The sequence below is a fragment of the Molossus molossus genome, unplaced genomic scaffold, assembly GCF_014108415.1.
Source record: "Molossus molossus isolate mMolMol1 unplaced genomic scaffold, mMolMol1.p scaffold_m16_p_23, whole genome shotgun sequence".
NCBI classification, from domain to species: Eukaryota; Metazoa; Chordata; class Mammalia; order Chiroptera; family Molossidae; genus Molossus; species Molossus molossus.
The window spans coordinates 7,335,349-7,362,390 of record NW_023425359.1 but is presented as its reverse complement, the minus strand read 5'-3'; the positions used below and the strand labels follow the sequence as shown (position 1 = coordinate 7,362,390).

At 46.8% G+C, this 27,042-nt stretch overlaps 1 protein-coding gene across 1 annotated transcript in view; it reads right to left on the bottom strand.

Annotated features, from left to right (window-relative positions):
• Positions 1 to 10,720, bottom strand: part of PGBD5 (piggyBac transposable element derived 5) — an 82,833-nt gene extending 72,113 nt beyond the window's left edge. The window contains exon 1 of the mRNA XM_036277598.1: positions 10,384 to 10,720. Within this exon, the coding sequence (XP_036133491.1) occupies positions 10,384 to 10,720 (337 nt within the window). The remainder of the gene's footprint in view (positions 1 to 10,383) is intronic.
• Positions 10,721 to 27,042: the final 16,322 nt, after the last annotated feature.

Below are 27,042 nucleotides of genomic sequence, written 5' to 3'. Positions count from 1 at the left end.
GAATAAGAACAGAAATATAAAAGCAAATAAAAGAATCAATCGTAAAAACTGCGTGGAATTTTCTGTTAACAAATTTGAAAACCTAGAACAAATAGGTGATTTCCTAGGAAAACATAAATCATCCAAATGATTCAAGAAACGAAAAATCCAGAAAAAGTGCCAGGACCAGCCAGGTTCACAGCTGAGTTATATCTCACCGGTGATTCTACTGTAAAATGGCAAACAGCAATTTAAAAATAATAAGCCAATTTATTTTATGAAAACGAGCATAATTTTCATACCCAAGCCTGACAGAGATGAGATGAGGGGGAAACTATGAACAAATTTGGGTTATGATAGATCAGTTCCAGAAACTCTGAACTGATGTTAACACACAACAGAAGTCAGTCATGCATCAAAGATACATGTGAAGACCAGCTTGGGTTGATTCCAGTAACGTAAGAACAGCTCAATATCAGGAAATCAATGATATTTATTTGATCAATACATTAAATGTGAAAAAACCATAGCAATAAAAGCATTTTAATAAAAATAAAGGCATTTGATAAAAGTTCAGCAGTCATTCCTTAAAAAAAAAAAATTAAGATAGGAATGAAGGATTAGTGAAAGAGAAGAGCTTGATAGAAAAGTACATAAAATGAGCCTTTATTTGTTAAACAAGGACCGAGAATACCCCACCCATGTGCGTGTATGTACAGACTGTCTGTATGGGCACCACGCTGTCACTGCCTATGGACAGAGGCAGGTGGGGTGGTGAGGACAGAGGGAGGAAAATAAACAAACAAAAAAAAGGGTAAAACAAGGAGTGTAGTTAAAAACCACGAATGAAACAGAAAGAATATATGTACCCCCATGTTTGTAGCAGCACTATTTACAATAGCTAAGATCTGGAAACAGCCCAAGTGTCCATCAGTAGACGAATGGATCAAAAGCTGTGGTACATATACACAATGGAGTACTATGTATGTGCAGCTGTAAGAAAGAAAGATCTCCTGTCCTTTGAGACGGCATGGAGGGACCTGGAAAGTATTATCCTAAGCGAAACAAGCCAAACAGAGAGACAAGTATCATATGATCTCACTTATCTGTGGAATATAATGAACATAACAGTCTGAGGAATGGGATAGTCTCAGAGACGTGGAAGTGGGGTACAGACTGACAATCCCCAGAAGAGGGGGAGAGATAAACTACAGAACTTATATGCATGTGTGCATGAACAATGGACATGGACAACAAAGCTGGGGACAGGGCAGGGAGGGAGGGGGGAATCAGTGGGGGGAAAGGAGAAACATCTGTAACAAAATAAATTAATTAATTTTTTTAAAAAGCCACGTATGATATTAATACATGTAAATAAAATTACCAAGAAAAAAGTGCTACTTTCATTTTTAACTCCACCACCATCTGAGAAAGTTGGACCAAAGCCAGTAGAGGGGGGTGACGGATTCTCACTGTGGTCTCAGTCATCTGCCAGAGGGGCTCTCTCCCCTCTGACCTCGGTCCCAGATGAAGGCCCCTGACAGATGGGAGTGTGACGGGGTGCATCAGGAACTGGGGATGGCCAGAGAGGGTGGGAAGGCCATGTGGGTGGGTTCGGGCAATTAAACTGTGTCCAGAACACCCTGTGCCCACTGCTTCCTTGCCTTATCTCGCCTGTCCAGCTATAAGAGCAGTTTCACTGACAGGAGGCAAATTATTCATTATTCTCTAGGCTCTCTTTTCCATCATCTCCCCCCCAGGAGTCCTCTCCTGGTGGTTCAGTAAGTGGCCCACTGAGCTGAGTCCATCTCTTTGCTTCTTCTTCTGCGGCAGTGCCGGTTAGGACTCTGCTGGTAACCCTAACAACTTCCCGTCCAACGGACGACAGGGCAACCAAGAGAGTTCGTTTCCTGCCCACGTAGAGTTAGTCCACAAAAAAGAGGCCCGATTCATGAGTATCTTTGAGCCTGGTGGTGATTCAGGCACAAGGCAAGTCCTTTCATCTGGTGGCTTCAGCATCTCTGCCTGTGGCTCAGGGCAGCCTCCTGCATGGCCAGGTCTAGGAGAGGGTCCACACTTCTGTTCACCCTGCACTGCCCAGAATCCAGGCGCATCCCATGTCCTGCAAGGGGGTGATAAACGGGGTGCAGCCAGTGCCTGGATGAGAGGAAGTGGTGAATGGATTTGGAGAACCACAATGGAGCCCCTTGCACAGGACCTATTATTAATTAGTTGATCTGACCAGAATATACCATGTTCCACACTCACACTCTAAGTGTGACAGATGCTTTCATTACCCTAATCAAAAGGACCAGTCTACTCAATGTCACTTAACCCCTAGATGACTCTGTTTTCTCATGTTAAAAATAGGGATTATAGCCCTGGCTGGTTTGGCTCAGTGGTAATGTGGGCCCTCGGACCAATGAGTCTTGGGTTCGTTTCCGGCCGAGGGGGCCCGTACCTTGGTTGCAGTTCGTCCCCTGCCCTGGTCGGAGTCGTGCAGGAGGCAACCAGTAGATGTGTCTCTCTCACATTGATGTTTCTCTCTCTCTTTCCCTTTCTCTCCCTCCTTCTGACTCTACATGAAGATAAATAGAAAAATACCCTTGAGTGAAGATTAAAAAAAAATAGGGATTATACTGCTACTTAGGTCACAAGATTGTTACAAGGATTACACAGATTAGAAAGTTCTTAGAACACTATCTGGTACACAGTAAGTGATGTATACACAAGCATTCGTTAAATAAGGGGTACAGGAGCTGGCTCCCCTGCAGATGCCTAATAGATCCGTCTTGGGATCTCTAGCTACTGGGAAGTAGGCAGGCTGCAGAAACCCAAGGGTTGGAGAGTTCCCCAAGGCCAACAAGCACAGTCTTCCATCCAGGGCAGAAATTCCCGTAAAGCACACCCAGACTTGCTCAGTGCCTGCCTGGTAAGGAACCCATTCCCCTGTGAGTCACCCCACCCACTCTCCCATTACCTGGGATGCTAAAAATGCTCAGCTCCTTGCAAAACTGTCTTCATTGATGCCGAATTCCATCCCAAACATCTACTTCTTTCTGTATCCATCTATTGTTCTGTTCATTCCTTCAACAAAACTTAAGGATTTGCCCTGTTCTGTGACCAAGACACCCAAGATCTCAGCCCACCTGAGAAATGAATTAGTGTATATGGGTGCAAGAAGGGACCAGGGGGAAATTGGTGACCTTAGATTCTTGGAGACAGTGATATTTGAACTAAGACCAGACAGAAGAGCAAGGCTCTCATTCAAGTATCGGGAACATTCCAGGTGGGGGCCCAACAGGCACAGAGTCTCTGAGATAGGTCATGTAGCTAGAAGAGTGCTGATGGTAGGACAGGTGACCGGAGGTGACACAGGAGAGGAAGACTAGGACGACCAGTGGGCCTTGAAGGCTTTGAGAAGGACTCTGGAATTCTCTTTGGCTGGAACTGAGAGCCACTGAAAGGTTTTAAGCAGAGAAGTCAGTAAAAAGATACTCTTCTTCCACAGCAAATGGAGAGAGAGATGGGCTGGGGCAGAGGTGGGGGCACTGACAAGCCTGGAGGTTCCAATATCCAGCCAAGGGGTGATGCTATCTTGTTCAAGTTGGTAGCAATGGCAATGATACACGAGGTGGAAGAATTTGTGGTTCTAAACTTATGAATAAAGTGATTTATTGCACATACACCTAAATATGACCAGATATTCACACTTCTGTAATAATTTTTCCTGGAATTCACAAATAAGGGGGAAGAGGCTCTTTATACCACGTACCAGTCTAGGCAGAGTACCCATTACATTATAGGGTCGTATTGATGTGCTACTCTATTCTGTCCTCCTTTCGGCATGACTGCCTCCCGCAGGTGACACTGTACGCCTCCAATCAATAAAGGTTTTACCACATTAACTTTGGCCATCATTTTCTCTCTTCCTTCCTTAAAAAAAAAAAAAAAAAGACCCCCAATGTTCTTATTTCTCACCAAATCTGCCAAATTCCTCTCCCCAAGGAAGTTAGCATTTGCTAGGTAATTCCATGCCTGAACTTGGAGCTCACATTCCAACTATAGTTACTTGCAATGGTGACAATTACCAAAGTCAAATTTCAGGACATTTGCACTAAGAAGGCCTCAGGTAAGGGTGCTCAGTTTAGGGGTGAGTGGAGCTGCCACAGGCAAAGGTGGCATACCTTCTCGCTCCCTCCTGGCCTTGCCCAGGTTGCTCCTTGGTTTGAGATGCCCTTTGCCTTCCTCTTCATCTAATTCTTATTTGTTCTTCAGATGTAATTTAGGGGCCAGAGACCTTCCGAAACGCCACTGGGTCAGGAGATGCCCCTCTGGAATCCTATCTAAATCCATATTTACCTTGATCACAGCCTTTAAGAACCTTATCTCTTTTCCTCCATTTGTCTCTTTTGCTGGACCCCAGGGGACATGTCTTATGTATCATTTTATCCCAGCAGGGTTCAAGACGCTCACTGACTTTACACATGGCACGTGACTTGCGTTGCTGGTGGGTGGATGAACGAGAATCATTCAGCAGCGTCTGCTAAAGTGGTGGTCCGCAACTACCTGTGACTTTACTCCCCGGGGACATTTGGCAAGACCTGGGCAGATGTATGATTGCCACACCCAGGGGAAGGGGTGCTCTGGCATTCACTGGGCAGAGGCCAGGAGTGTGACTAAACATCCCGCAATGCGCAAGAGCGCCCCTCAGAAAACAACTACCCAGCGCACAAGAGTGCCCAGGCTGAAACACACACCTGCGACCCCCAATCCTGTCCTAAGCATATATGCCCAAGGAAAAGGGTGTGTGTGTCCATGAAAAACACACAGGAAGTGTGCAGCAGCTTTATCCATAAAAGCTCCATCCTGGAAACAATCCAAAAGTCCATTGACAGGAGAATAGAGTATGTATCCAATGGAATACTACACAACCATATAAAACTAAAGACTGCTACATGCAATAATATGAACGAATCTCGCAGATATGCTTATAAATAGAAAGACCAGGCCAAAATAACAGGCAAACACAATCCATGGTGATGGCAATTCAGACAGTAGTTCCCCTGGGGCGGGAGGTACTGACTGGAAAGGGGCAGGAACGGATCTTCAGGGCACTGGGCACATCCTTGATCTGGATCTGGGTGGTGCTAAATGCAGTGTCCTGTGACGTGATGTGTGCACTGGCTATGCGGTACCCTGAAGCCAGCGCTGTCCAGTGGAACACTCTCTCCTCTGAGAGCCACGCTACCTGCAGGAATCCTGCCTTTGGTTTGCCCTTTACAGGCAGGGTTTGCTAATGGGCCCCCTGGTGTGCTGTTGGCAGGAGTGTAGGCAGGTGCCTTTCGGGAAGGCTACTTTACAACTGCTATCAACCCGAAAATGTACAAAAACCTTAATTCACTTCTGTTTTGAATGCCGAGGAATATTAAAGATGTGCACAGAAACGTGAGCTTCGAGAACATTTACCGTAGCAAAATAAATCGAAATAAATAAATGCATATGTAAATAAATGGGAGAGAGGCTATAAACTCAAGGCCCACCCAAAGCAAACTGGACAGTATCACGGATTCATTAAAATTATATTTTAAAACTTAAGTGGAAAATGTTCACAATATATTAATTGTAATTAAAAAGCAGGCCACCCGACAATATGCAATCTTGAGATATATGAAGGATGAACTCAGTATGTTAACTGGAATCATTTCTGGGTAATGGGAGATTATGGGAATTCTTAACATTTTATCACTTTACTTTTTTTTTCTTATTTATTTATTTTTATCCTCACCTGAGAACATTTTTTCCATTTTTTGTTCAGATAGAGTAGAAGGGGGAGAGGGAGAGAGAGAGAGAGAGAGAGAGAGAGAGAGAGAGAGAGAGAGATCAATGTGAAAGGGACACCCGCATGACACCGTGAGCGGGAACTGAACCCGGGTCTCCCTGGACTGCAGGCTGATGCTCTAACCGCTGAGCCAAACCAGCCAGGGTTACTTTTTTTTCCTAAAGTGAACAAATATTACTTGTCAATAAGAAAAATATATATACAGTAAGGTGAATTCTAGACTTTAAAACTGAGTAGAATACTTCAGCCAACCCCAGGTTGCTGGTGCATTCAAAGCCTTATCCCTGCAGAACAGCTCTGAACCCCCATCCCAGGGGCCCAGCTCAGGGCAGCAGTGATTAGATCAGGGGCCGGATAAAAGTCTGTCTTCTGTTCCACATCCCGACTGTGGGGCTGGTTACACAAACCCACTTACGTGTTAAACCTCACAGAACTGTATGCCATCCCCCCAAAAAGTTCAAAGCAATTCCATGTATAAATAAGAAAATAAATATTTTTGACTGAAAAAAGTTCTAGGTGTTATTAAAAAGAGAGAAGGGACACCACTTTTCCCGAAGGATCAAGTCTGACTAGCTGGATAGTGATCATTAACCCGGTCATCTCATCGCCCCCAGACTGCCTATAAAGACCCATTTGTCGTTCTCTGTAAAGGCGATCACCTCCCTCTACAGAGGGCTGAGAAAGTGTGGCACAACGTGGACTGTGGTTATCATCCTCCCTCGTCATGAGCTCGGGTTTCCCCTGGCACATAGCAGACTCCTGGGAAGAGCAAAACATCTCCTCCAGGAAGCTCCCTTTGGTTTCTGTGGCCCGGCACATGTTTGATTATGATGTAGCTCTGCATAAGATTTATCTTCTTGCTCCCAAGATTTAAGATTCAAGTTCCTGAAGCCATAGAGCTAAAGGTAGGATACACCTTACACCCCTGACAGGGGTCCAGGTACCTTTGCTCATAAATCTCTTTGCAGTAGAGGGTCTCGGTGAATTCTGATTTTATGAGAGACTTTCCCCTTCTTACTTGTTAGTCATAAAGGCTTTAAACCAAATGAACCAACGAGAAGTCTAAAGATGAAACATTTAACAGTGTTGATTTTCAAAGCCATGTGTTCCTCTCCAGCTTCTCAAGGTCATCCCTCCTCACTGACTGATGACAGGGGGCTGCTGGCATAGACATGGGGCAAAACTCCTGCGAAGCCCAGCCTCTGAAAGAAAGAGCAAACAGCCCAGACCCCAGCCAGCACAGCAAGGACCCACAACGCACAACAGACAGCAGCTCTGAGCATCTGCGAATCTACCGGCTCCTTTGCCTCCTCAGAGAGAACAAATCACAAGACTGCTCAGAATAAGAAACGAAAAGGGCAGAAGCCCAAAAAGCAGCCAGGCCTGAATCTCATGCAGTTTTCAAAGAGTGAGCATGCATGCTGTCTTGGTTATTTGCAGAGTGGGCAGACGAGGCTGACAGCTTGTGGGGGCTATTTTAAGGGTATTTGTTGCAAAGTCTGGTTGGAATGCGGTCTGGGCCCTGAGCTCCAGTAAGCAGCTTCAGGTCCCAGGCTGACCCTCCATCTATACAGGGGTTAAGCGCCTGTCAGCCAACCCTGCAAGCACAGTCTTTGTATTTAAATCATCCCTAGGGAACCCACAACACAAGGCAGGGCCAGAAACTGTGGAAGGAGAGAGAAAGGTGAGAGAGAGGACCGTCTCCACCCACAACTGTTGGCCACACTTCTGGAAAGCCTGGTCCAGGAAGCTAAATACACTGGAGGTGGGGTGGGGGGACAAAAGGAAGAGGCTGGGAAGACTGGAACAGCCTGGAGAGCAGTTAGGAGTGTCAACCTTAACCAAAGAAATGCTTACCTCTCCCTTCCCCTCTTCCTTTCAGCTGGACACCAAGTGTTCCCCCCTTTCTGAATGCAAAGGCACAATGGTACACCCCCCCATGCACAGGGAATCTCTGAAAAAGGTTCGAGATCATCAGAGGGCTCCCAGACAGCAGCTATAATCTCTTGCTGATAGAAGAAACCCTACTCAGCCCAAACCAGCATAAGCAATGCAGTTACACATAAGACACAGTGACACACATGTACACATACTTATATAATAGAAGGTGGGCAGAAAGCCTGTTCCTCCTCTGATTCTATCAACAACATCGATTTCCGTTACAAATTTTCTATTATGAAGATTAATTACAGATCAAAACGCCACCTCCTTCTTGTCTCCCCATCCCACTTCACCGTCCTGGGAAGGTCTATTAATAAACTGGGCAACGAAGAAAGAAGAGAGATCCAGGCTGCATTCCTTGAAAGGGGGCGCACATTCTTTCAGAGTGTTTCAGACACAGTACTTTGATAACCCTAGCAGGCTGAACCTCTTTGCTCTCAGAGCAGCTGGGGTGCAGCTCACAGCCTCTTAATAAAAACAGCTATCTCTCTCCATGCCACTAGGCACAAGAATCTTCTCTGAGCAGCCATGTATTTCTGCATCTACTTTCAGCCCTAAAAGCCCTATTGCATTTGTTTCAGGGAATCTGAATTCATGTGTAATAAGCAAGTCATCAACCTCATCCCTCTACCTCCACCCCCAAGTTCCCTTAGGAAGAGGGTGTTGCATAGAGGAAAAGAAATTCTTAATTAGAGCTGGATTTTAAAAGTAAACTCCCACACACAACAAGAAAAATTAGGTAAAACCACTGATGTCTTTGCTTGAAGTGCCTGACTATGATTCTCAGGTTCAGGTGTGAACTCCACGGAGACCCGAAGCAAGCAGAATTTGAACCTAATACCAAACGACACATGATACTGCTCTTTGTGACCATTTAAGTGCTGCAGTCGCTACATTAAATTGCTTTGCTGCAGAGTTTCTCCCATTTATAGGTTACTAAGAAATATAATATCGCTTAAAATGCATTTCAGCACATTCATGCTCCCACACCAGCGCACTCATGAATCTTATTCCTAACTAGGCTTAACCTAACACAATTCCACTATCTTCCCCTGTAATATAGGGAGACTTATGTTCTTTCTCCCAGGCGGACATGTATTTCAAGTGAATCAAAAGCTGGATCACAGACACTTCTAGCATAAAGTCTGCCAAACCAGAGTTCAGGGTAGGTATGATTCTTAAAGAGCCAATATGGAAAACAGCTCTCCAGGGCTGGAAGACCTAACGACATTCTAGAAAATGTAGGGGGTGTAAACGGAGTATACAGAGCGATGTGACTGAAAATTCCAAAACTCAGCTAAAGCCTAAATGGAGCATGCTTTTATTGACTTGTTTATTTATTTTTAATTTAGCCACCCCCGCACAGTGGCCAGCTAAGTGGGACTTCGTAAACCCAGCTGCAGCTCAGCACATCCACATTGCAGCCTGCCTGCTGGAGGTTGGCAGACCTCTCCCTGCTGAGAGAGTCCAGACAGCCCTACCAGCCTACCAGCAGGCTGCAGCATGATGTCCAGATCCAAGTCCAGGCACCAGCCAGGGGTCCCCTGGGCCTGCGTCCTGTGTGCTATATTCCTGCCTGGTTGAACAATAGTCAGGGAGAGCCACAGAAAGAATCACATCATGCAGCATCACCTCGCTCAATGTGGTCACTCCCTCGCCCTCACACACTCCCACCCATGAAAATGGTGTGCATAATCAACGACCTGCCACAGCAGGTCACAGAGCAAGGAACAGAAGTATCAGAGGCCGGCTGGAAAAGAGAGGGCGGAGGCTGCTGAGCCTCTGCCGGGTACGTAGTGATATTTAAAAACTCAACTCCCGCTAAAGCAGGCAGTTAAAGGACCATAGAGAAGCCACATCTGCCAGCACTCCCACGACCTTCTCCAGGTAACGGGCCCTGGTCTGTGGCCACAGAGGTAAGCAGAACACTCGTGAAAGCGCCTTTTGCTGTAAGACACACACCTTAACGCCGATAAACTGGTCATTTCACTCTTTCCTGTTCTTCACAAGAGACCCTGGGTGGCATGGACAGCGAAAGTTGCTCACGTTTACTGGAGGAGACTAAAGCCTGGTGAAAACACCGTGGGTGGATGCTCCCCAGCTGCCTTTGAGCCTCAGGCCAACTGCTACCTGCCCCACCCCTGGCACCTGGCAGGGCTTGCCGGGAGTAATCAATACAAAATGACTGGCCCTATCCCAAGCCAAGTCAGGTTTTAAGAATCGCCTCAACTGGGCAAGCCTACCTCTAGCCACCCTTGAGGTGCAAGTCCACAGGTGTGCCAGGCTTCTGCTGCCGGACGCGGGGACACTCCCAGCAAGTGCGAAAGCACCCCCCACCCCCACCCCCACCCCCGCCTCACTTCCTGGCCATTACAAAGTGCTGGCCCGGGCCTCCGCTTCATCCTCTCCACCCAGGAGGAAGTCGCACCCCCTCCCACGCAGTCAGATTGACTCTCGCACTTTAAATCTCCGCTCCCGCAGCCTCATTTGGTGCCTCAAACACTCCGCTGCCATCGACCAGCCGGCCCAAGGAGCATCTGGAATTCTCCCTCCCCGGCACTCACGCCTCCCCCCGCCGAGGTGACCCGCGGCCACCCCCAGCCCCACGGGCCGCGCCTTACCGCCGGTGTCCTCGAAGCGCGGGGACGGGCGGTCCCGCAGCGTGGCGCTCCAGCCGGCGCCAGACTCGTCCTCCTCCGGCTCCTGCGCGGCGGGGACATAGGGCGGCGGCGGGGCGCCGGCGGCCCGCGGGGGCCCGGGGCGCTCGTGCTCGTCGTCCGAGGAGGCTGCCGAAGAGGAGCGCGAGGCGGCCGAGGTGCTGTAGAAGGGGTTCCCGCCGCTGTCGGGGCCCGACTCGCCGAACACGTCGTCCGAGATGTGCAGGCTCTCGTAGCGCGCGCGGGCCGCCTCGAGCAGCGCCGGCGCCCTCCTCCGCGCGCCCCCGCCGCCCTCGGCCATAGCCCCGGCCGCCGCCCGCGCGCCCGTCCCCCACAGCGCCTCCCAGCCGCACGCGCCGGGCCCCGGGCCCGCGCCGCGGCCCGCCGTCCCCCACCAGCGCAGCCGGCAGCACAGCGCCCGCCGCCCCGCGCCCGGCCGCCCCGCCGTCTTGGCCGCCTCGGGCCCCGCGCCCGGGGAAGCGCCTTCGGAGCTCAGGCGCCGCCGGCTGCGGGCCGCGGCGGGAGGCAGGGGTTGCGGCTGGGACCCGGAGCCGCCGCTGTGTCTCCTCGGCACCGACCGCGTCCCGGCGCCCTCCCCGCCGCACACCGCGCTAGCCGGCCGACCTTCCCGGGTGCGAGCCGCCAGGGGCGGGCCCCGCCCCCTCGCACCTCCGGCCCTCTGGCCAATGGGAGCCAGGCCGGGCGCGGTGGGCGGGTCCTGCGCCGGCGACACCCCACCCTCCTCGCCCGAGCGGGGCGGAGCGAGCGGCAGTGCGGGCGGGAGGGGGAGGGCCGCCGCGGCTTCGGCCAGTCCCTTCGCCTGCAGGGACAGGTCGCCTGGGACGGCTACCAGCAAGCCCCGTTGTGCCCCGCAGGGTGGGTGTGTGGGGGACGCAGCGGATTCATCCTGCTGCCCGAGCCCGCGGGCCTGCTTAGGCCCGCGGCACTGAGTCTCCGCAGTCAGCCCCTCGCGCCGGGGAGCTGTCCTCCCCGGTGGTTCTGAACCAGGCGCTGCAGTGCTGCTCCAGGTAGGCGGGGGGGCCCCGAGGCTGAGGCTGCGGCTGCTTCCCGGGGGTCGCATCCGGCTGCACCGCGTGCTTCTATAAACATAGGCTGTCTGGCTGCCGGGAATTTTGCTTTAATTAGGACCCGGCCTCGCCGGTCTATTTCTTGGGGTCAGATGCTTAACTCAGTTTCGCTTTATTACTCCTGTCATTTGAGGGTGACAGCATCTGGAGTTAGGAAGATAGCCATACCTCATCGTCTTTGACATTTGACATCTTTTAAACTCAAAATATTTATTACTTCCAAAATACAGATTACTCTAACACCAGTAACAACATCTCCTTCTCCTTCACTCATATATTTGACAAACTCATCTGTTAAAATACAACACAATCTTCCAGGTTTCAGTGCTCTGATAAACAATAAACCTAAAGGTTCCTTCAGCCGGTCCTTGGTCAGGAATGTATGACATCCTGTTGATGGCAATACATATACTCAGTCTGTCTTCTTGCTCCCCTATCCCTCCCTCAAATAATGCAATATGTCACATTGATGCAAATTGGGCCATAGATTCACTTTCACTCTGAAATAAAATAAATCCAGAGATGTGATGCATTTACAAATTCTACTGGGCATTAACTAAATAATTACACAACACAGAAAGGCATGATGCTATTTCTAGGTGTTCAAAAACGATGAAGGTGTTGAGACCATTCTGCCACCAAGGTCAATTTTATGGTCAGGCAGGCAACTTTTGCTCTCTGCCTCTCCTTTCCAAGCCCTGTTTCCTCCTTCCCAAACCAGTTCACTATATAGGCATGAGTTCATGATAATCACTGAAAGACAAGATATAAAAAGGAAGGGATTCACATAACATTGCTCTCTGTATGGATTGGCTGATAAATGAGAAATTTTTTGCAAAGCATTTTAACTCTCTTGAAAGAATTATGCCACAGAAGAAGAAAAAATAAAAACAAAAAACTGGTTTCCACCATATCTACAGCCAAAGATTTTGAAGAGGAAACATACAGGTCATCAGATTTATCACAAAGCAAAGACTGAAAGGGCAAGAAGCAATGTAAGACTTCATAGTTCGAGTACAAATTCTGCTATTAGAAATTATGTAAGACTCTAGTAAGATTTCATATTATCTATTAAAAATAATTAAGTGTGATCCAGAAGAATTAGAATCTAAGGGAAAGAATTCCTTCTTTTCTTATCCAGGTAGCCGATTGAAAAGTCAGCAGCTAAAGCAAGTGCCTGTTTCTAAAACAAAGGATTGTTTCGCTATCCATTGGAAGCACAAAACAGAGCAATAACCGTTACAAGAATGGACACAATCTTTCTTTGTCCCTAATTTACATTTGTATGGTGTTAATCTCAAGGAAACTTGGGGCCTTGTGCTTCCTAGTCTCTTAAATGCTTGTAGCTCACACAGCATGCAACATTGAGAAGAGGATTACATGGTCACAAAAGAAACAGATTGGGAAATCACATAGTTACCTCAAAGCTTGTCACATATAAATTAGATTATTATTTCAGCTTAGAATCAAGTGTTTTGCATGTTACTTTGTTTAAGCAAGTGTTTCCAACCAAGAAAAGTAAAAATATCCCAACCAAAAATATTCCAGCAAACAAGTGGCTGCTTCTCGTTGTGGAGGGAGAAAAGGAAAAGGCATAAAACAAAGTCAAAAACTTTCCATCTGCCTGACAACCTCCTACTTAAGGCTACAGTATGATTCTGCATCACCAACTTTTATAAGTAACATTATCTGTGAGGACAATTATAGAACTAATATTACACTGACATCTTTTAATTTTGAGTCATTTGAAAATATCTTCCAAATAACTTTGTAATAAAATTAAACCATTTTATATTAACATTGATATTTTTGTTTATAGTCTTCCCAAAGAGCTCCAGGTAGTAAAAGCAATTCCTTGGGTTTTGTTAAACCAGGCGTTCCTACTTTTTTGTAACTGGAGCTAAGAGCTCATTGTATCTGGGCCTCCTTATGCTAGAATGCTCCATTGTTTTATGTATGACTAAGAAAGAAAATTGCTGCCATTTAAACTATGTTTTCTTTTCACTAATTTTTTTTTTTTTTTTTTAATCCTCACCCAAGGATATTTTTCCATTTTTTGTACAGATAGAGTGGGAGGGAGAGAGAGGAAGAGAGAGAGAGAAACATCGACGTGAAGGGACACATCGAGTGGCTGCCACCCGCACGACCAACCAGGGCCGGGGACAAACTGCAACCGAGGTACGTGCCCTTAGCGGGAACCGAACCCGGGTCTCTCCAGACCGCAGGCCGACGCTCTAACCGCTGAGCCAAACCGGCCAGGGCTCTTTTCACTAATTTAATTTTAATTTCTTGCAAAAGCTCTTTGATAATTATTTAGACAGATTTTTATTGTGTATCTCTCTAAGGCACACATAAAAATAAAAACAAGTTAAAAAATTTGTTAATGTTTTCCTAAAACATCACGTTCAGAATCTCACTATTCTTATGTACTTTCTAACTGAGAGTTTTGGATGTTGGGGTTTTTCCCACAATATGTTCCTCTGAGCCGCCCAGGGCCTCTGTCATGTCACACTTCTTATAAAAGTGCTCAGAGGTCATCCAAGTTGCTGCCCCTCCATTCTGCATGGCTTGATGCTAGTGAGTTTTGTTTATTTTTACCTTACCCACGATTTTTATACTATAACCAGATTTATCTTCCTTCAAATGGTCTTCAAAGGACTGTGGCCTGGAGTGCTGAGGGGTATAGACGACCAGGCATGCCCTAGGAATAGTAAAGTAACCAAGCTGGCACAGGCTCAGGCTATGGTAGCTTCTTAGGGACTTCTACCAGCTCAGTACCAACAATAAGACAATTCCTGATGTTGGAGGTGTAAAAGGTGATGACAAAAAAAAAAAAAAACAGGGAAGAGGCATCACAGAATCAATAAAATATAGTATATTTCTTCCTGTCTGTACTTTTATAATGTTTGCTTTTGCAAATGGCCAAGCTGCTACAGAGAACAAAAATCCTAAGGTGGCACAAACAGACCTGGCCAACCCCCGACTGCAAGGGCCAGGTCAGGCTGAGGATGTCCATGTATTGCTGGATCACTGTGAATGGAGAAGGGAGAAGAGGAGTCAGGGTAGCGGCTGATTCTCCCCCATGCTGCCTCCATCACCCAAAAGATGGAGACTAGAACCAAGAAGAAGCTCCTGGAAATGAGAGGGGGAGGGGAGAAGAAAGAACCACAGCTGCTGAATCATGGCCAACATGTGAGGAAAGCGGTTGGAGGGAAATGTGCAGGGCATGGTGTGACATTTGGAGCCATATCTGACATAGGAGCCTAAGGACCCACCGTGCTCAAAATGATTTTATATGATGAATGTATCTGGGAGCCAACCCAGAGAGGCAGAGAGAGAAGAAATAGGGCAGTGGTATGGAAAACTTTTGAAAAAATCCCTTTTAGGATTGAGATGCTTTGGCATCTATACTGATTGGGTGATTGATTTATTCATTTATTCACTAATTCAACAAATATGTATCGAGTACCTATTATGTGCAAGCTCTCTTCTAAGTAATGGGAATAAATCAGAAAAAAAAAATCCTGTTTTTATAACACTTACATTCAAGTAGAGCAGTGATTTTCAACCGGTGTGCTGCAAGAATTTTTAAAACATGCAATACCTGACTATTTAGTCAGGGACACTGACCTCTTTTCCCTTAGATTGTCAATTTTTTTAAAATTGACAACAGCCAACACCACAATAGCCATTCGGTGTGAATGAATAAAAATCACAGCTTTTTTTTTTTTTTTTTTGTCAAATTGACAAAAAATATATTTTTTGGCATGCTGCAGAATTTTAGTAACTGGTTTATGTGTGCCATGAGATGAAAGGGGTTGAGAATTGCTGAAATAGAGAGGGGAGAAAAGACAAAAAAGAAATCAAATAAGTATGTGATATGTCCGTTATTGGTGAGGGGCAGAAATTGTGGTGGTGTGTGTGCGGTCAGGGGAAGTCACTTTGACGAGAAGACATTTGCTGTGGATTGGATTAGGAGAGCAAGCCGAGTGCGTTCAGGAAGAGGACGCGAGTCAAAGCCCCAGGGCAGGGCACACTCTGCTGCACTCAGCCGGCACCCGGAGCTGGGGCCGCCGAGGCCGCCAGAGCTGAGTGTAGTGGGAGATGAAATCCCAGAGGAAGTTGGGCGTTAAATCTTGTAAGACGGGATTTTGTTTTGAGTGAAACTGGAGAGCCGCTGGACAGCTCAGCGCAGAGAAGTAACGAGATCTGGCTTGTACTTGAAGTGGTGACTTGAGCTGCTGAGTGGGAAGACGCCGGAGCGGTGCGCGCGTGGAATCCAGGTGAGTTAGGACACACTGCGACAGTCCAGCCCTGGGAGAGGGTGTTTGGGCCAAGGTGGTAGTGATGGGGGTGAGGAGAACTAGTCAGATTTAGAATATATTCGGAAGGTAGGACCCCCAGGTTTTACCGAAGAATTAAACGTGGGCTGTGGGAGAAGGAAGAGACGCGTCAAGAAGGATTCCGTGGTTTCCTGCTCAGGCTGCTGCAAGAGCAGCGCTTACAGGGAAGACAAGAGCCTGGCGCTGAACGTGGTTTAACACATCTCAGTGGATCTGAAAACCGGAAGCTGAAGAGAGGAGTCTGGAGTTCAAGGACCAGGTCTGGACTGAGCTAAAATTGTGGGGCTCCTCAGTAGGTAGATGGTAGATCATGGATGAAATCACCCAGGGACTGAGTATAGTCCAGGGAGGTCTGAGGACAGGTCCTGGGGTGCACTCATGTTCCTAGAGATCAGGAAGGTGGGAAGAAACCACCCAAGGAGAGTGAGAATGTTGGAGACTAGAAACAAAGTAGAGTTTTAATTTTTTTTTTTTTTATCCTCACTGGAGGACATTTCTTCTTCTTCTTTTTTTTTTTAATCCTCACCCGAGGACATTTTTCCATATTTTGTTCAGATAGAGTTGTAGGGGAGAGAGAGAGAGAAACATCGATTTGAAAGGGACACATCGAGTGGCCAAGTCCCGCACGACCCAATGAGGGCCGGGGACAAATCGCAACCAAGGTACGTGCCCTTAGCAGGAACCGAACCTGGGTCTCTCTGGACCGCAGGCCGACGCTTTAACCGCTGAGCCAAACCGACCAGGGCCAAAGTAGAGTTTTAGAGGCTAAGAACGTATTTCAAGGGGGGAGTAACCAGTCAAATGCTGCTGAGAGATCTAGTAAAATGAGGATGGAGAATTAGCCACTGGATTTGGCAATGAGCAGGGTGGATTTCAGAGGATGGACAAGAAATGAGGGTGTCAAGCAAAGACAAATTTTGAGGAGTTTTTGAAGGAGGTGCCTGATCTAGTTTTGTTAGAGAAGAGATTTCTTAACATCAGGAGATGCTGGAATGGTTGTGGGAGAGACTCAGAGAAAGGATACAGGAGACGCTGGAGAGAGGGAACAGGTACTTAAGCAAAGCGCTGGTTGCTGGAATGGTGATGGGCTGCGATGCACAGCGGAGGGTTGCTCTTTCGCTCAGACGGGAGTGGAGGCCCCATTCAGCTGGACTTAGTGGGAGACTCTGGGTTTTTGTTCCCCATTCATTCAACTTTCTCAGAAAAGTCATCAGAAAGGCCATCAGCTGAATCTGAAGAAGGTGTTTCGTTTTTAATTCTGGCTATAGTTTGAATCACCTGGAGAATTTTAGAAGTGGACTTATAGCCAGACTCTATTTCACACAAATTAAATCAGATTCTCAGGAGGTAGGGCCTGAGCATTGGAGTGTTTTAAAGATTATCTGGGGGGGAGGGGGCATTAGCTGGTGTGGCTCAGCTGTTTGGAGCTAGTCCCATACGCCAAAAGTTGTCAGGTCTGATTTCCAGTCAGGGCACATGCCCAGGTTTCGGGTTCAATCCCCACTCAGGGCACATGCAGGAGGCAACCAAGTGACATTTCTCTCTCACATTGATCTCTCTCCCTCTCTCTCTCTCTCTCTCTCTCCCTCTTCCCCCCTCTCCTGTCTCTCTATCTTCCTTCCTCTCTCTCAAATTTTTTTTTTTTTTTATCCTCACCCGAGGACATTTTTCCGTTTTTTGTACAGATAGAGTGGGAGGGAGAGAGAGGAAGAGACAGAGAGAGAGAAACATCTATGTGAAAGGGACACATCGAGTGGCTGCCACCCGCACAACCAACCAGGGCTGGGGACAAACTGCAACCGAAGTACGTGCCCTTAGCGGGAACTGAACCCGGGTCTCTCAGGACCGCAGGCCGATGCTCTAACCGCTGAGCAAAACCGGCCAGGGCCCAAATTTTTTTTTTTAAAAAGGTGATCAGGTGATTCAAAGGTACGGCCAGAGTGGAGGATCCTTGGGTTGGAGGTCTGAGTAAAGAGGTATGAAATAGTCAAAACAGTTCTCCAGGAAGCAGACACTCAGCCAACAGAAGAAACATTTGGATTCAGGGTCTGGCACTTAATGTGAAATCTGCCAGCATAGTTGTATTTTCCTCCAACTACGCTCATTGCCCTGGGGCAGATGCGGAGTCCATAGAGGGCTGGGTTTTCCTGGAGTGGGATTTTTTTTTTTATCCTCACCCGAGGACATTTCCCCACTTTTTGTTCAGATAGAGTGGGAGGGAGAGAGGGAGAGAGAGGGAGAGAGAGAGAGAGAGAAACATTGATGTGAAAGGGACACATCGAGTGGCTGCCCCCCGCACGACCAACCAGGGCTGGGGACAAACCACAACCGAGGTACATGCCCTTAGCAGGAACCGAACCCAGGTCTCTCTGGACCGAAGGCTGACGCTCTAACCACTGAGCCAAACCAGCCAGGGCTGGAGTGGGATTTTGCCAGGTGTCTACAAAGGCAGGTGAGAGTATAAGAGTGGCCATAGTGATGGACAGGAGTCTAAGCTAGCTAAGGAAGCAAGTGAGAATTTGGAGGAAGGATTAAGGGACATTAAAGGAGGGGGTAGGTAAATGGCTTCTTATCACAGGATTTTCTTCTTCTTCTGCGTGGTTTAGGTAATTAATATCTCCATGAAAGAATTTAGTGCAGAAAGACCCCTGCAAGCTGCACAAACAACTCTGATTAGTGTTTCAACCCACCTTTTATTCCCAGGGTTTGAAATCAAATTTTTTTTTAACAAGTGAACATTGTGAGACATTTAGAGTGAAGAAAAAAAAAAACATATTGGAAGTTAGCTTTTAACATTCTAAGATAATGGGATTGTTTATGACATCAGCACGGATTCCAAGCCCTTTCCACTATTGTGTACATCTTTCTTGTACCCTTTCCCTGCCCCCTTTAAGCACACCCAACCTCCAGTCCACTCATTCATCAAAAGAAAGGGAGCTGATGTGAGTACCATCCCTAAAGTTCATTTGCCTTTAAGGGAGAAATTGCAGTGGGAGGTTGGTGTTTAACACAAAAGAATGAATCGCTCCGTGGTTGAAATGCAGGTATTCTAAGAAACACGAAGAAATGCTCCCTGCTGGAGAGAGGACCCTTTCAGCCTTCCTAAGCTTACCAACCTGTAACTGGCTCTGACACAACTCAAAGTGTAAATTGGCGTTTCAGAGTCAGAGTTTATCCAGATTACTGAACGGATGTATTGTTGCAGATTCACTGTCAAAGCCACGTCTGTCCCCCAGCTTCCTTACAATGCGAGTGACCAAAGGCTGGTTCTTCTAAGGCTGTCTGTGGAAGGCCGGGCACCAGTAAACCCACGTAGCAAACCTGAGCCACCCCCTAAGTGGCACACACTCTGCTCTCTCATTGTAGGAGAAAGAAAAGAGAAACGCTCTTATTGGGGCTTCCATCAAATTTACTGCTCCCTCCAACCATTCCTCTGCCTTCATCTGCAGCATTTTTTAATAAGCATAATGTTGACATTAATAATGCCCTTAGTTACAACGAGCAACTCAATTAGAAAAAGCTAATTTTTCCTTCTAATTATTAAAGCAGAAGAGCCTACAGGTTAGAACATTTTCAATAAGCTCGAAGCAAAAAGGATTTTTCACGTCACTCTGATTAGGTCAGTAGAGAGACCCCTTTCCAAGTAGTTTTTAGTTTTTAGAGATACCATTGGGTTCTTTATAGAAGGCTAAGAAATGGGGGCCCATAAAAATGATGATCACCTTTTATGGATGCCTTGTGAGTTCCAGGAACTGTGCTAAATGGTTTACCTGGAGCATCTAATTTAATCCTCACAACAAACACTGCGAGGTCAGTATTCTCATTATCCTCATTTTATGGGTGATTAAGCTGGTGTTTAGAATTAGACCCCAGGCAGTTTCACCCCAGGCTGACCCTTAATGACGGCCACCTGTAGTCTTTGACTGTCGCCTGCTCCCCACACCACTCCCATTTAGGGACAGTCAGCAGTGCCTAAGCCACAGTGGCTGTGCTGGGGGGTGCCTGCTGGCTGTAATCATGTATTTCCAGGGTGGAAGGGCTGCCTCATATGTTCGCCCTCGGCTCTTTCCCCTGTATCCCTCCTTGAAGCCGGCAGTATTGTTAGGCCAGAGATGAGTTAAGTTTCGGGGGCCACACGCAGTTTACTATGCCATCCATATTTCTTTCAGAAAACCTAAAGAGCATTCACTTGGAGACAGGAAAGATGATGGGGGATGCTAAGAGGGACTCCTGGAAATGTTTCTGGACCAAAAATGATCGCCAGCCCTGTGTTACTCTTAGAGTCATTTTGCTGATTCTCAACATGTATTAATTTGTCCTAAGATTACTTGGCCCCTCATAATAATCAAAAGTTCTCAGGTTGCACCCAGCTGGTGTGGCTCACTGGTTGAGCATCAACCCATGTACCAAGAGATCATGCACCAAGAGGTCACCAGTTCGGTTCCTGGTCAGGGCACATGCCCTGGTTGTGGGCCCGATCCCCAGTGTGGGGCATGCAGGTGGCGGCCAATTGATGTTCTCTCTCATCAATGTTTCTCTCTCTCTCCTTCTCCCTCTCCCTTTCTCTCTCTCTCTCTCAAAAAAAAAATCAATAAAGAAAAATTATTTTCTAAAAAAATTCCCAAGTTGGGTCAACATGTTACCCCATTGGCTATAATTCTGCAGTTTGAATGTATTTATCCTGAGAATGCCATTAAAAGGGGACAAGTGACGAGTGGGCAGGAAGGTGTCAGGTGGGAGGGAGCCTACACATTTGTAGAAAGGAGAAGCCAGAGCTCCCTGTAGACAAGAATGTCTCAGGAGTGCCCACACCCTTCCACAGTTCAGAGACCTCTGCACTCAGAATCCTGCCCAGCCATGTCCACCTGGCTGCTTCCTCCTTTGGGCTACAGGACTCTTTCTAGAGCCCTTTGTTTGGCCCAAGAAGAGAGACCAGTCAAGACTTCTCATTCTTTCAACTTCTGCTGTTGTCTCCCTGGCCAAAGAGACTCAGCCATCCTCTTGGGCTGCTAGCCTCAGGCAAGAGGCCACATACTGGGTATATAACTCTAGGTAGGTCATTGGACTTCACTAACTTTATTTGTAACATCCGAAAGGTGGGAATGTTGTGAGCATTAATTAAGAGCATGTTTAATTGTTATCATGGAGTTGAGGAAAACCTCTTACATGCAATGAAGTCCATCTTACCAAAATAGAGAGCAAATCAGTATTTTAAATAATATCTGTATTTTATACTTCTATATGTAAATACAGAGATAAATGTATATATAGCATAGAAATATAGTTAATATATTTATATTTATCTCAAGATGCAGTATTGCCCTTCTGAGCAGAGGGTTTTTGCAGAGACTTGCCACATGGTCCAATTGAAAGACCAGCCTTGTACTGATTTATAAGGGAAATCCTGGGGAGGAGAAGGGGGTTGAAAAAGAACGAGAAAAAACAGTCAACATTGAAAAAGCATCATCCCACCACTGCTCTAAAGCAACTGGACATGTTCCTTCAGGTTTTTTTAAAAAGGATTTTTAGACAGAGAGGCAGGGAGAGGGAGAGAGCCAGGAAAACATCATGTGAGAACATAACATCCACGGCTGCCTCCTGCGTGCCCCCTGCCAGGGATCAAGTGGGAAACCCAGACATGTGCCCTGACAGGGAATCGAACCAGCGACCCTTTGGTGAACAGGCCGATTCCCAAACAACTAAGTCACACAGGCCAGGGCATTCCTTCTGTTTTGACTCTAGTCTCCAAAGCTGGATGGTCCTTGGGGAGAGGGAATGAACAGGCAAGGTGGGCTTCCAGATGGACAACCCTTGCAGTGGCTTAGGGGCCCACCTCACAAGGACCCCCAAAGGCCCGAACCCCAGAAGGCTCCACCTCCTGAAGGTCCCGCCCCCAGAAGTTTCCATTACTAGATTTAATGTTCTGCTGTCACTGTCTTGAAATTATCAGTACTTTTACTTTTGAACTTGGTTTTGTGAGTGAAGTGGTTGGAACAACGGGGCGTGTGCAGGAGCAGAGGGGACAGCCCAGGCGCATGTGCACTGTCCCCCCCTCCTGGTTCGCACAGTGTCCGCCCTGCCTGGTGAGCACAGTGTTCACCTGCACACGCCACCTGAGGGTTCCAGTGAGACTCAAGGTGAGCATTTTACACTCTGACTAAGTGAACAAGAATACACTTTCCCTGCAAAGCAGAATTTGCTTTGAACACAGAGAGAGGGCAGTGGTCTTGTGCGAACAACCGGGAACCCTGTCATATCCTTTTTCATCCTGTTACCTCCCCGTGTCAGCCATTTATGCTGAAAATGGGGGCCTAGGAGGAGAGGGAAAGAGGAAGCAACCTTTGTTCCCGCCCTTGGAGTGAGTTCTTATTCATCAGTAAGCCAAGGTTGGAGGGTTGGGAGAATAAGTGTGTATCAAAGAATAGAATAAAAACGGTTGAACTAGTGTCAGGCTGGTGTGGCTCAGTAGTTGAGGACTGACCCAGGCACCACGAAGTTGCTGGTTCAATTCCGGTCAGGACACATGCCCAGGTTGTGGGCCTGATCCCCAGTGGGGGGCCTGCAGGAGGCAACCAATCATGAGAAAACATCGATGTTTCTATCTCTCTCTCCCTCTCTCTCTCTAACATCAATAAAGGGAAAAAAATTGAACAAACAAAAAAAATCACTGTTGAGCTAGTTTTGTGCAGGGTTGCCACTGTTCTGGTGAGAACAAAATACATACGCATGTACCAGCTTGAAGTATGAACTGTCTAATTTCGGTGAGTCTATATACAAATTAGTTTAACTAGCATTGCCTGGTACAAAGATGAGCAGTAAAATTCGTGTTAATAATTAAACTTAAAAAAATTTTTTTTACACAGAATGACATTAAATAACAAGTAAAAAACACCATCCATGACAAGTCAAGAGAGAGCAACTTGAAGAAAGGAATGAACACGCTATTTTTGTACCTTTAACAATGCTTTTTTTCATGCTCTTTGAACAAAGGGCCCTATATTTTCATTTTGCACTGGCCCTGAAAATTATGTTACCAGCCCTGGGAACAACTGTGTAGTGTTTCGATGGCAAATGTCATGAGCCTCCTGTCCTGACACAGTAGCATCACACAAACCCCAGACTGAAATAAAATGTTAAGGTAAAGGAGGCTCCTCAAGTTGAAAGAGACCATTTCTGAAACACAGGTGTATATGTCTGCTTGGGGTGCCATGACCAAGTACCACAGACTGGGTGGCTTAGACAACAGACATTTATTTCCCACGGTTCTGGAAGTCCACGGTCAAGATGTCAGCAGGGGTGGTTCCCCTGCTGAGACCTCTCTCCTTGGCTCACAAATGGCGACTTCTCCTTCTGTTTGCCGTCCTCTGGAAGGAACAAGCGGAGTTGTATAGAAGTCCACTCATCATAATCAAAGCAAACCCCACGGCTCCATAATTTGGGATTTGGCCATCTTATGTTCAGTGGCAACAAAAACCTGCCTAGAGCTTTTCTTTTGTTCTAGAAGAAAATTAACAGGAAGGAGAATTGAGCATTTAGACATCTTGCTGGTGTTTGTTTTTAATCACATTCTACTCCGTTGTCCAAATCTAATGAAGCCCTTCCTAGAGGAGAGATGGTGTTAATTACATGTCGCTGGCCTCGATGTGCCTTTTTTATTATTATTACCATTCGTGTTATTTTTAGAGAGGAGAGAGAAGCTTTGTCATAGTCAGCTCAGGCTGCTATGTCAGAAATACCATAGACTGGGTGACTTAAACAGCAAACATCTATTTCTCACAGTTCAGGAAGCTGGGAAAGCTAAGATCAAGCCCTGACAGATACCATGTCTGTTTGTCAGCCTGCTTCCTGGTTCACTGTCATTGGCCATCTCCATTGTCACATGGCTGAAGGGATGAAGGAGCTTGCGAGGGCTCCACCCTCACGATCTAATCGCTGCCCCAAGGCTCCACCTCCTAATATTGTCACTTTGGGCATTAGGTTTCAACACAGGAAACCTACTTTGGGAGGATACAGTCTACAGTAGGCTTCATTGAGCATCTTCTATGTCTAAGGCAGTATTAATTGGCACAATTAACCATTTTCCCCACATCCTTTGGACAAAGAATATTTCTGTACTTTGTCTTCCTTGAGAACTTTCTCCAGGAGAGATGCTGAAAAGTTCAGAAAGGCTGAATCATTCTTCACAGAGAGCAGAATTCATTCTAAAACAGGTTAATCTCGGACATCCAGGCAAAGAGACTTAGCTTTAAAGTCACTTCAAATTATGAGTTTTGTTTTTATGAGTAATACTACTGTGATATCAATAGAAAAGCTTTACGTATAGAGGACTGCTGAGCACCTGAGCCTCGTTATCTCACGATCCACACAACAGCCAGCTGAGGGTCGCTCTATTTCAGGTGAGCACTAAGCCTTGGTGAGAAGTCACACAACCTTCCGAAGGCCACATTGCCACTGAGGGGCCAGCTGGTGTCTCTACCCACTTTGATTCCAGAGCCTGTGTTTGCAAACATGGGCGGCACTAGCTGTTCAGTACCTGGGGCTGCTGATGGAGGCAGACGTAGGGCACCCCTTTCTCTTAAAGTAATTCCAACGCAGCCTGTAGCAACCACCTGGGTTAGGATGAGACCCGCTGCCGAGGGCGTACTTCAGGGAGCAGGTGTGGGGTGAAGGGGATCTAATGCTCACAGATGGACAGAGGGAAATGGGACTTAGGAAAACAGCAGGTCCTTTGGAGAGTGACCTCCAAACATCTGTCATTTGTACCTCTCTGTCTCAAAAAAAAAGCACTGAGCACTAGCAGGTTTGGCTCCGCGGTTAGAATGCTGGCCTGTGGACCAAGGAGTCTCGGGTTCGATTCTGGTCAAGGGCACATACCTCAGTTGCAGTTCAGTCCCTGGCCCTGGTCAGGGTCATGTGGGAGGCAACCAGTCGATGTCTCTCTCTCTCTCTCTCTCTCTCTCTCTCTCGGTGATGCTTCTCCCTCCCTCCCTCCTACTCTATCTGAAGATAAATGGAAAAATAGCCTCAGATAAGGATTTAAAAAAACAACAACAAACTTTTGGGAACATACCACCATGTGAGCATTTTGTTTATGTATGCATATTTATTTATAAATTATAGACTTGAACACTGCACTAAATTACTATGTTCATTATAAATGACATACAAAGATCATTTTTTAAAATGACAGGAAAATCAAATAGAAATTAAACTTCTAATATTTTCTTCCCTCACCTCACTGGACTACCCTTCAAACCTCCCCCAGGAGAACACTTTTGAAAAGAGAGATAGAGCACTTTGATTTTTACCATTAGCTCCCAGGACTAATTTCTAATGTGGGAAAACAGAGATGGTTTTTAAAGAAACACATCAGAGGACTGGGGAACGGAAGCACGCTCCTGGTCCGCCGACCCGCCTGCGGTCTCCAGAGTCTGAAGCTCCAGCCCCGGGACCAGACGTCTCGGCCCAGACTCGCCAGCCCAGAGCTTTAAAATCAGATTTCACTTAAATCAATATCATCACAAAATGCTTTTAGCCATTAGTGCTCCGAAAAGTCACAGTAAATATTCGCAGGCTCCTTCCAGGTTAACAAAACAAAGCTGATAAACCAGCCGTTAGGGGAAAATATGTGATTTGACTTCACTGGGAGGAGCGAGTAGAATCCCAGCTTATGACAAGATACATTTTAAGACCTGTTCGTCACCCAAAGGACTTAAGGTAGAAAGAAAAACAAGCAGGTGTCTTGACCCCAAACTGCCTGCATTTTAGAATTTGAGCCAGCAAATTCCGGTGGGAAGCAGAAGGTGTGGGGGCTGGACCCCTTGGGAATGAGAAGATGACGAGGAGAGAAAGGGCCTTACTCTCCTGTAAGCCTGGCAGTGAGCTGATGAGGTAGGTTAGGCAGATGTCTGGACACCCGAAAAAGTCAGGGAAGGGTCTTCTAAGTCACCCTGCTGCCATCTTGTCAGCCTCTCGCGTGCAAGGCCCTCTGTTGACAGGATGTCAAAGGAACTCCTGTACGAATCTGGCTGCTGGCTACCATGTCCAGGTTGCACATCCCCACAGCCAAGAGGATGCCCTTAACATCACAGACATCTTTATGACCTGCCAAAGTTTAAAAAACACATGTTATTCATTTGTTGACTCCAAGGATGGACAATTTGTTGCTGATTATGACAGTTTTTGAAATTGTCTCTTTTATTAAAATTAGTACGTTGAAAGTTTTCCGAAAGATGACAACAATGTGCCTCCTTCAGCAGGGCAGTCCACAGCGCACCCTGTGTATCGGCTTTGCAATGGAGCCCAGCGTTTGCAGGGTATACATATTTCTCGGTGCAAACACTTTGCCAATACTCACATGGAAACCACTCCCAAACCTGGTCCAGGTTGCTAACAAAACCTTCACCATCACTGATAAGGCATAACAAAGAGTTTTTCTGCAAACAGGACAAGGTTGGGGAAGAAATTAAATGAACCCTGCAATTTGGAGCTGGTGTCACAGGCTCTGCAGAGGTGCTGGACGCCCAGGGAAAGGCCCGACTGCAGAGGCAGCTGGCTTGGCAGAGCTAGTAAACAGAGTGCAGGGAAGCTCCTAAAATTCCTGCTGTGGGACTAGCGACGCCGAGCTTATATAGACTACGGAGAAGACCGAGAACAGCATCAGATCAAATCCCTTGTTTAAAATGACATAAGCAGCGCTACCCTGTTCTTAACATGAGGATCTTGCTTGTAAAAATGGCCTCCTGTGTCTATAGCACCCTACCAAGAAGTTGATGCATGTAAACACCAAGAGTGTAAGTAGAGTTCCCCTTGGCAATCTTTTGATCCCATGGTGTCACCCCCTCCTCTGAAGATTTATCAGGAACCAGAAGCGTCGACAGCAGCTTCAGTTTTGTCAGCTCCACGTGTCTACCCCTTTCGGTGAGTATAATTGCAGGAAATTGCCTTAATTTATTGAAAACGTCTGTCTGCATTTTCTCCAGTACATCCATTTATTACTGTGTTATATTGTGAATGCAATATTGTGTGCAGACCCTTCGTGTTGCAGAATACAGAGTGTGTGTTACTTAACAGCATATTAATTGCCGGTGATTAGGAAGCCATGTTTTAAGCATTTTAATCCCTTCATGTGTTTGTTACTTACGTGTAGGCTTTTCACTGTGTTGTAGTTCTGTCTTCGTAAGTCGGTTAGG